Here is an 11,781-nt window from a genome sequence, read left to right on the forward strand (position 1 = left end):
TCGAACTGTAATACTACATTCCTCCTTATGCACATACATACGACTTTTGGCGCTCTGCTACGCAGACTCCCGCTCGTAGTCACACATGTGTACATATGTATGTAGGTATGCCTTTTTTGTTTTTTCCTTTTTACTTTGCTTCGTAATATGCTATCAATTATACAGTGGAACATGAATGGATATCTCAATAACTATCAAGAACTTGATATTATTATCAATCACTTTTCTCCTTCAACCCTTTTCATAAATGAAACTCACATTCATCTGCTTACACTCCAAAAAATTATATTGGCTACTTCCATAATTCTCCTCAGGTCACAACTAACAAACAAGGAGTTGCTATACTGGTTAAAAGAAATATTCCGCACAGACTACTTCCCATTCAAACAACCATCTCAGCAATTCCGATAGAAATAAGCACAGCAACCAAACTCGTAACAGCGTGTATCTACATTCACCTCCCCAAAGAAAACTTCTTTATCTCTGACATTACACAACTGCTTTGTCAATTGGGGTGTTCACAGTTCGTTCCAAATTGTGTCTGAAAATGTAGACGTCTACATTTTGAGACATCTTTAGCATTAAACTGTGAGCACCCCTTTCTAGCAGTCGTGTAAAATCGTCTCAAAACTTTGCTGGTGTTGCCAGACATTTCTTCTTTGCGTGCTTTTTTATATGTCGCCTTTCGATTTTGTTTCTGAAAAATTGTAATTATTTAACTTAATTACCAATTCCTAATATTTGTTATTTCTTTTCCTTGATTTGTTTCTTTTCATCAGAAATTTTGCTCAAATTAAATGCAAATACAGAAAACGTGCCCAATAAATAAAAAAAAAATGCGATTAGTATTGCCATAATGCAACCCTGCTGCGAGGTTGCAAAATGTAGACGCGTAAAAAACATACCTTTGAGTGTGACAAAATGTAGACGGCGTCGTTTTCCAATTTTGTATGGGAAACAACAACACCACAGATTTTACGGTTAGAAAACGTCTTAAAATGTAGACGTCTACATTTTGAGACACTATTTGGAACGAACTGTGAACACCCCAAATTTAATTGTTAATGTATCATTGGAGCACGATCATCAGCCAGGAGTCAGCAAAAATTTTGAGGATAATATGCTCAGCTGCCTACTTCACTATTCTGCAAACCTTACCCTGGTGGAGCTCGGAATTATCCAAACTCCAAAGCAACAAACAAAAACTGTGGCATTAATACAAAAGAGATCGTTCAGTAGAAAATCTTTTGCTATACACAAAGGTAAACGCTCAATTCAAACGCTCTGCCAAATTGGAAAAAAGAAAAGCATTTGAAAAACTCACTTCTATTATTAACCCCTCAACGAATCCCAAAAAAATATGAAATGATATCAAAACACTTGCTGGCTCCCCATGACAATCATGCTTTTCATATCTGAACTCCACTGATGGACCACTTTCCGATCCCAGTGCGAATGCTAACTACTTTGCTTCCTACTTTTCCTCCGTCTCGTCGGACTCATCCTTCACAAACTCCTTCCGTAATTTAATAGCTGAGTGGCTAAACCAAGAGCCCTCTAACTTGCACACCCTTTCGCTCCCTGCCGAACAACTTGAATCCAAAATTCTCTTTACAGAGCTTCAGAGCTTGAATTCGCTCTCTCTACATTAAAAGGAAAATCACCCGGGTTTAAAAAGATATCCTACCTCATTATACAAAACCTTCCCAACTCGGTTAACCTTTACAATCCGATTTTTGACAGTGGCTGCTATCCGAAATTTTGGAAAACTGCATGCATTGTTCCTATATTAAAGCCCAAAAAACTGCCCACTGAGGCAAGCAACTATAGGCCGATCTCCCTTTTGCCTTGTTAGGAAAGCTACTAGAAAAAATTGTACTCAATCGCCTGGCATGGTACGCTAACAGGAAAAAACTTATTAGCCCTAATCAAGTCGCTTATAAGAAAGGATTTGGAACCATTGATGCTCTTTTACACCTAGACTATTTTAAAGCAAACGCCTTATCCGCCAAAAATCACGTCACCTTACTTGCAATAGATTTTCAAAAAGCATTTGACCGGATCGGCATCCCCATTGTTTTAAGACAGCTTATCAAAATCTTTCTCTGCCACAGGAAATGTAAGGTCAGAATCAACGGCTTCCTCTCCAACACAGTCCCTCTTGAAAACGGTACCCCTCAAGGGTCGCCCATATAGGTATTCCTCTTTATCATATCATTTGATGAAATTGTTCTTCAAACTACCAGCATCCGTGGCATTCAGTGTCAGCTCTACGCTGATGCGTTGTCTTCTACACCAAACACAACAATTTAGCGCATGTGAAGTCACTACTTGAAGGTATTTTAGCCGAACTTACATCTTGGTCAGAATTTGCTGGTATCACAATATCAACAGAAAAAAACAAAAATTTTACATATCTGCAAAAAACGGGTTTGCTGTGACCTAACTAACATCTTTACTAACCTTAATTTAAGTATTGTTCAAGAACTCAAAGTTATTGGTTTAATTATAGACCCTAAATATAGTTTTAAGCAGCACTGTATGTTCGTCAGAGACTCTCTTTTGACAAGGTTAAATATAATAAAATATCTTACGTGTAAGAAAAGTCACGTTCACCCGCACACGCTTATTAAAGTTACCCGAACCTTGGTGCTTTCCAAGATTGATTTCGCGCTTCCTATCTACGGACATTGCCCGGCGTCTACAATCAAAAACCTTTCTACACCTTACCTGTTGCAATACGAAGGAGTATAAGGGCGTTCCCTACTCGCTGAAAAATCTATTCGCAGAAACTGGTCTGCCCGCGATCGCGGACAGAACAACCGATTGCACACGTCATTTGCTTCCTAAACTGAAATTCTCTTCAAATACCGTTCTGGCAAAAGATGCATGCAATGCTACGCCAAGAAAAATACAGCCACGATTCCCACATGCAATTTATCGTTGCTTGAAATTTCTAAAAGAGCTTCAGATCCCCTCAACGCCGAGACCCAAAATATGTGCGACTCGCCCGCACTGGCTGATCAATAACAGCGTGCATACGATCAAAACGCTGCAATTACCAAAGGCAGACTTACCAAAAGAAAAATTTAAGGCAATATTTGCGAAAGAAAAAGCGTTATACAATAGCAACGGATGGAATTTCTCATTCATAGATGGCTCGAAAACTCCCGACAACACTTCTTTTGCAGTAACAAAAGAAAATAGGGATTTATTACGCCATGACATACTACACCATATATGCTCAGTTTTCACTGCAGAACTGACCGCCATTCTCGAAGCAATCGACTATGCTAAACACAACAGAGGCAAGTTTATTATTTGCACTGACAGCAATGCTTGCATTGATGCTATTGAATCTGCCGCTAATCATCAGAATGAAATAGTCATCATCCGCAATACCGTAATAACCAATCCCAGAAAAATAAAGTTAATGTGGACTCCCGGGATAGTCTGGCGACTATCATTTGCTGGCCAAAAGTCGAGAAGTAATTGATTTGATTTCAAGTATAATGTCGGATTTTCGAAGTTCAAAATAGCGGATACAATATGGCGACCAAATTTTATACTTCTTTTCCTTTCACCAAAAACTTATACATACGCGGGGGTTTCAAGATCGCTGATTTCGGATCTGATGTAGGATTTTTGGAATTTAAAATGGCAGATCCAATATGGCGACCAAATTTTATCATTTTTCCTTTTCAGCATAAACTCATATAAATGGGGGGTTTTCGAGGGCGCTGATTTGGAATCTGATAGCAGATTTTACAACGCTTTTATCAACCTGCAATGTTGTGTGTCCAGACACCATTCATTGCTATAAAACCTTTGCTTTGCAAAGATCCTATAAAAAAGCCTAGTGCATAGGGCCATATCTACCTCTCAACCGACGAAGTCGAGAGGTAGATATCGCCCTATGCACTACGTACGCTACAGCGGAAATGGACGACACGCCATTTCTTTAAATGAAATTAATTGATGCTCGTATGTATGCACATGCATATGTATATGCATGTGTGTGCACCAATCTATTAATATCGTTGAATTATTTTAATATCTATTGCAAAATTTTATACAGACAAGACTATAAAGTAGAAAATAAATAATATAAAAAAACTTTTTAATATACAACGCTTTTATAAATGGACTAAAAAGTAGAAAATAATATTTCTCAGTGCCATAGAATTTGTTTTAATAACTTTTGATTTTGAAATTTTAGCAAAAGTTATTATAAACCATTTATGAGATTGAAAATGAAAAGCGTGGGGCGCATGTAATAGACCTGAATTGATATGAAGGGTAATATATGTATGTATGTATGTGGACATATGAATAACGACCGCTTAAAATCGATCTCAAATTTGTACTATCTCTGTAGAAATTTTTGGTCTATGTTATGTAGTTTGACTATTGTCAATTGAATCTAATGCTTTGTATTGCATGCGCCCCACGCTTTTCATTTTCAATCTCATAAATGGTTTACAAACTTTTGCTAAAATTTCTAAATCAAAAGTTATCAAAACAAATTCTATGGGACTGAGAAATACTATTTCCTACTTTTTAGTCCATTTACAAAAGAATTGTATATTAAAAAGTTTTTTTTTATTATTTTTTAAATTCAAAATGGCGGATCCAAATCGCTACCAAATTTTATATTTTTTTTTGTGTTCACCAAAAGTTTATGTATAAGGGGGGTTTTCGAATTCGATGATTTCGAATCTGATTTAAGATTTTTGAAATTGAGAATGGCGGATCCAATATGGCGTTATCGGAAAAAAAGTTTAGCTTAAAAAATTTGTTTAGTTTTTGCTATATATTTTTTTCTAATCATAGCTGCTTCAAATAATAAATAAATAATAATAAAATAAAATAATAAATATTTTTCCTCTAAATATAAGCTTATATTTGTATTTATTTGAAAGGACACTAGCACAACAAATATATTACTAATAACTATGCTAGATATAAAGCTGAAAAAATAAAGTAACGTACAAGTTTAAACGAAACAATGCAAGAATGCATTTTTCACCTACGTGCTTGCATATCATTCATGCTATTTCTTTTATGTATTTCTTCGGATTGGCTCCCTTTAATAATATTTCGCAGCAAAATGTTTAAAACAGCAGTTTTTTGCATCTTTGGTGACTACTGCTTTTCAAACATCGAAAAGAATAGCAAAACACAGTGGAAGTTTTCTAATAAAAAAGCCCATTATTCAAAAAATGCAAAAAAGTGCAACGTGATTCTCAGCCCACAAACTCTAAATTTAACATTTTTATTGCCCACAAAGCTTGAAGACCGCCAAATGAAGCCAATTTTTTATAGCTCTACTTAAAGTGGGAGATTGTTACCCAAATTAGAGTACATTTTGAAAATTAGTTTTATTTTATTTAGGAAGCTATATGTTAGTTTTCTTTTTTATTAATCACTCAAATATTTAGTACCTTCGTTATTCATTTCCATTCTCTTTTTTGAAGTATCTTTCTCAACATATCGAGCCAGAAGAATACCGACTACGAGAGAAATAAATATGTGAACTTTTAGTAGAAATGTCAACTTTAACAGCTGAAATCTCAGCGGGAAAACTCTTTAAGAAAATCATGAGTATACACTTTTTTTAATCTGGAGAATTGTTTTAGTGAAGCGACAAAAAAAAATCAATTTATCGATACTTTAAAAAATGACTTATGGCCAGCAAATAGTAGCTGCCAGACCATAGTGACACGTAGGGATCACCGGAAATGAAAACGCTGACATCGCAGCCAAAAGTGTTGCCAATATGCCATATTTACATTATGTGCAATTATATAACCAAGAGTGATATCTTAACCGCAGTTGCCAAAGAAAGACACAAAGATTTAATAGACAGCTGGAAAACTTACAGGCACCACTATAATGTTATTAATCCATCTAGAACACGGATAAACCTTGCTCCCGACATCCCTCTTCCAATGACAAAACCTTTCATCCGCCTACATCTTGGACACACCATTATAACACATGGTCATATCCTTCAATTAAGCACATCTTAGTAGAATGTCAAATTATCGATACTATCCTACATGATATCCTGAGAGGTTCAACAACTGGTAACATTAATAAGCTAAACAAATTTCTGAAAGTCACCGATTTGTGGAGACGCATATAAGAGCAGTAGCTAAACAAATATTAACCTTATTACTAATATAGAGACAGCCGAAAGCCTTTGTCGCTAGTGCTGCTAAGTAATTATTTGTTGCATAATTTATTATTGTATAAATATTATAATGTCTTTATGTCTTATGATATGTAATCAGCGGCCCCACGAACTATCTAGTAGATACGAAGTGGTGTACAAATCCATCACGCGAATCTGTTAAAATAGTTTTTTTGTCCCGCTAGATTCTCTATTCAGACCACGGCATCAAAATTTACAGTTCAAATTTGTATCATGTGCTCAAAACATTTATCCCCCACAACAAAAAATACGAGGGGGTGACTGGTTTAAAAAAAATCCCCTCATATATTTTTTAATTGTTCTTGTGTACATACATATGAATTGATGGTATCATATATAAATATGTGTAATATGATCCAATATTAAACGATATAATTAGCTCAGATTACCAAAATGCTGTTGAAAAAGTCTTCAATAATTATATTTTGATTATTCCCGAATTAGATCGGAATGAAACTCAATGGACGTGCAAAAAGTGTACATTGGTAAACGATCCAACCGCAGTCGCCTGCGCAGTGTGTGGAGGTTCAAAGTTGCGAAGTATTTGCTCAGTTGAGGACATGACTTTAAGAAAAGGTGAATTTTGGACCTGCAGCCAGTGTACTCTAAAAAACTACCTTTCTACCGGAGTATGTAGCGCTTGTAAATCCGTACGATCGCTACCCATTGACACCAAAAGAGTGCAGCTTAATGAGCTCAATACTGAAGGTGAGTTGATGTTTTAAAGCAGAGCTGCTAAAATTTTTTATATTGAAGTGCAAATCACAATACATATAGGCGATTCCACCGTCACGGGTTCTTTCTTGTTTAAATTTAAGTATAAAATACTGAACAATTCTGCATTTTGATAAAGCTACACCTAATTGACTATTATATGAGTTATTACAAAATACGAAAAAAATGCCAGCTTACTTTTATATGGCAAAAATCTGAGTTATTTCTTCTGTCACGGGGGGGGACAAAAAAAAAAGAACCTGCTTTTGGGAGCAGATATGAGTAGTCCACTTGCAAACAGCGTTATGTGATTTTATAATAGAAAGCCATAAATTTAAAAAAACGTGTACACCAATAAGTAAAATCCAAATTGTATCTTTTTTTTATTATCTGAAAACTTGGATAAATAAGAGTCTAATAACACTAAAAAACAAAACCGCAGTGTGGTAGTTTTTGCAAATTTTATATATAAAAAAATTAATATAGCGGGTTTTGAAACAGTAACTGTTACATAGCTAGCTTTTTTTAGCTTTTCGCGTTCTCTCTTCCATGAAGATTGGTCTACTTCTTTTTTACGACGTCTTCAAATAGGCACCGAAACTACCACGTTTTCTTGCAGTTTTCTAAGTTCATCAGAAGATGGAGACTTTCGAACTTGTATAAATACATACATAAATATTATAGCGACTTTTGAAAGTGTATATATACATACAGTAAGTATTATAGCGACTGTTGCTCGAGTAGCTAACATTTGATGCTATTTTTTTCAGAATATATAAGGATTTTGCACTGTATTATTAGTGGTCATGAAACTACTTTAAATACTGGTACGTTAACCACCAAAAACTAAAAAACGAAAAAATTTTACATAGAGCACTTTGCAAGTGGACTACTCATATATTTTACGAAAACTCTGCGAATTTATTTCACTTTACTGTATGAGCTTGATGTCTTATAATAAAACAAAGAACCACGAATGCAAACAAAGCAAAAACTACAACAAAAAGGATGGCTTTATTATAAAAAAATCCGAAATTTTTCTGTCACGAGCAGTGTTGCCAGGTCTTCGGCATGAGAAAACGTCCCCCTTGGTCTGAAAAAACGTAATTTCCTACGCAAAAACGTCTTTTTCAAATGTTTGCACAAAGAATTGTTCTTATTCAACTTTTATTGTGTACAAAGGTACATACATATGTACGTAAGGCATATTAAAATGTCATTTGCTCTGTCACATTTAAAATTCATTCTAAACTGGTTTGAGATCATTAACATAAAAATCATTTTATACATACACTTGTGATCAGCTGATTAAGTCATCGATTTTGGCTGTTCCTTTTTTGTTTATTTAATGTTTATTATGATTCCATAAAAGCCTAGCTCATTATATAACAAACCAAATATAAATCCAAAGCCAAACTTTGTGCAAAAATTATAAAAAAATATGCAAAATTTCACCTAGATTTTCAACTTTTTATTTGGATTTTTTATAATTTTTTTGAGTATGCAGGTTGATAGCCCATTAAATTCCAGGGCAAGTTTTATTGAATTTTTTTTTCTTGTAGACATTTGGTTAAGTGGTCGGTTGTCGAAAATGCTAAATTACGTTCTGTTAAGAAAGAACATAGCAATATTTCATCCTTTTTACGTTCTTTACATTTTCAATAAGAGGCCCCATGCGACTAATTGTGTCATTTTCTTTATGCGCTTAAATAAGGGTTAAGTCATTTGTGTCCAAACGATAAATATTTTTTGAAGCAGCTGCTGCAAAAAACAAAGCTTGTAAAGATTTATTAAGAAAATAATTCAGTTCTACTTACAAGATTTAGTAACAGAGAAAAAATAACTGGGAATTTAAAAAACGTCATTTTTTGACATAAAAACGTCCAAACGTCAACAGGATACAAAAAACGTCCAAATGACGATAAAAAGTCAACCTGGCAACGCTGGTCACGAGTGGGACACGAACAAATTTTTACATGAAAAGGAGCTTTTAGTGTCGTCCATATTAAAGATTAGTTATTAAAAAATATAGAAGCCAAGTAGGGGTTCAATTCACTCACGTTTTATCTTAGTATAGTGCCTTTTATATAGAAGAAAAAGCCTAGCACCGTCAGCTAAAAAATCGCGCTAAAAAATCAACGCGATCTCCTAGCGTCTTGAAATTTTCACTTTTTCCTACTTAAATTTAATACGCTATAAAACTGCATACCTAGAATTTTTCTAAAATTTATGAACAAAAAGTTTAAAATTTTTGGGTGTAACTGTTAAAATTTGTTGAAATTTATAATTTGTGTACGAAGTTTGAAATGTGGTGTTATGTGGTTCTGGTTATATAATGTGCTAGACTTTTATAAAAAATACCATGAACATTAAATAAACAAAAGATAAAACCTAAACTGGTTAAAATGTCACTTAACTTAATCAGCTGACCACAAGGGTATATTGGTAATGGGCGAGTCCGCGCTTCCGCCCGTCTCCCATGCGTCCACCTCAACAAACCAGTAAAGCTTACAAGTCCTGTAAACCTACCTTTGGCAACTGTACCACTGTACCGTAGCTGTCACGGGTGGGACATGCTTGACTGTTGAATTATTCTTATCTAACTATGTGGAAACGAAAATGCAATTGTGGTAAACATTGACAATGAAGTTCTAACATTATGTAACAAACCCGAAACTCAACTTCTTTAAGTAAATATAACAACTTTTACCTTTTTTGTCACGGGTGGGACAAGACCAATACTGCTTAATAATAACTCATGATATAGATAAAGCACTCACACAATCTATATATATAAATGTGAATGTCTGTTTGATTACCTTATAACTTTTGAACCACGGCACGGAATCGCACGAAACTTCGCACACTTATTTGTTTTTACCACGGGAAGGTTATAGGTGTGGTTTTATTTGTAAATATGGTGTAAATTTTGCGAGGGGGCGTGGTACCTCCCATAGGCTTGCAAATTTTTAATCAGCTATAACTTCGGAACCATAAGTCACATGAACTTGAAATTTACTATGCAAACATATCTATGGTAGGTGCTTATAGTAAGGTATATATAAATGAGTTTGTAAATGGGGGCGTGGCACATAATATAGGCGTGGAATTTTTTATCAGCCATAACTTCGTAACCACAAGTCACATGACCCCTTTAATTCCTTATGATATGCCTTTCGAATTTAAAAGACTTCAGTTTCCAGTTCACTTAGCTTTGCAATGACAATCAACAAGAATACCTGAAAGTAAAACCCAAAACTTTATCGAAAATAATGTACGCCATGACGAAAAAATTACATTGGAAAATGCATTTATGTTAATAGATGCTTTGAACTATCAAAAACATGCTGTGAAAAAATATTAGAGTTATTATTCGTAAGAAATTGGATAGTTAAAATTTAAATATTATAACATTGGTATTTCTTCTACTATATAATTTATTAGAGATATTTAACCTAAATAAAAACACCTGCTGTACCAAAAAAATTATTATTGCATTTCATTCCATAACACCCAAGCTATGCAACTGTCCTACCATATTCTGCTATCACGGATGTAGTAAAATTAGAGCAAAAATAAAATATAATATCTTTACACAAAGTATTTTTCATATCAATTATATAAATAGGCAATCATGTTTCCTTTACACCCCTTTTTCGGCTAAACTATACTTCTAAGGTATAAACAATTATATATCATTAGAAAGGTATTTTGATGCTGGTGTGCAGGCCTTTTTTTAAAATTTCAAATTAGTTTAAAATAGAGCGAAAAATTCAATTAAAATGTCACACCAATACCAATGCCATACATGTACATGGTTAGGGCGGAAATGCCCCCTAAATGTATGCTTTAATATTGATAGTGAATTAAAGAAACATGCGAAGCAGCAGTTTAGGAATAAGATGTATGTATGTACGTACATGAATAGATTAGACTCAAACAAGGAAGAAGGTAAAGTTGAGTATGGAGAAGAAGAAAGGGATAAATACAGAAATTAAAATAAAAGTAAAGAAACCTAACTATAAAGACAAAGAGGAAGGAAAATATAAATAGCTAACCTAATAACAAGGGTGGGGGTTAAAGTGGTCCAAAAATGTATGTAAAAAAAATGAGGTCGGATTTTTAATGCCGCCACCCCCTAGGATTGTACCCATATTTTTTTATTTTGAAATCAAAAAATATTTAGGGAGTGCTGAAAGCGCTCAAAGTTTTCCGTGTATTTTATATGGAGAAAAAACAATTTTTCGTAGAAATGGTATAAAACTCTTGAAAATAAATATTTTTCGACCGTAAAACTGTGGTTCTCTTCAGGAGACTTCCAGTATTAATATCCAATTGTTTATTTAAGCATTTTTTATGATTAAAGATTTTTTATTGGTTTCCCATTGCATTTTCTAAGGACTTTGGAGGACCTATAAAATATAATTACCATGAAAAAATTGTTAAAGAAACAATTGAGTATTATTACTGGGAATCTCCTGAAGATAAGTAAAGTTTTCCGATCGAAAAATATTGATTTTCAAGAATTCTACACTATTTCTACGAAAAGATGTTTTTTTCTCCATTTAAAATACATGGAAAACTTTGAGCGCTTTGAGCACTCCCTAAATATTTTTTGATTTCAAAATAAAAAATAGGGGTACATTTTTTTTCGATATAGAACAATCCTAGGGTGTGCCGGCATTAAAACTCCGACTTTATTTTTTTGGACCACTCTAGTGGGGGTGAATATGTAAATGAAGAAAAGAATGAACATATTTAGATCACGATAAAGGAAAAGATAAAGATAAGGATGAAGAAGAAGATGAAGACCAAGACGAGGAAGAAGATGAAGATGAAGATGAAGATGA

The 11,781-nt window shown here is 34.1% G+C and overlaps 1 protein-coding gene across 2 annotated transcripts in view; it reads left to right on the forward strand.

The window, feature by feature from the left end:
* Positions 1–11,781, forward strand: part of LOC118734174 (calpain-D) — a 145,661-nt gene that overhangs the window by 65,218 nt on the left and 68,662 nt on the right. For both annotated transcript variants that reach the window (XM_036463894.1, XM_036463895.1), the window contains one exon: positions 6,662–6,925. In XM_036463894.1, coding sequence (XP_036319787.1) covers positions 6,662–6,925 — 264 coding nt within the window. The remainder of the gene's footprint in view (positions 1–6,661; positions 6,926–11,781) is intronic.

The sequence above is a fragment of the Rhagoletis pomonella genome, unplaced genomic scaffold (genome assembly GCF_013731165.1).
Source record: "Rhagoletis pomonella isolate Grant_MI unplaced genomic scaffold, Rhpom_1.0 Rhpom_scaffold_00002, whole genome shotgun sequence".
NCBI lineage: Eukaryota > Metazoa > Arthropoda > Insecta > Diptera > Tephritidae > Rhagoletis > Rhagoletis pomonella.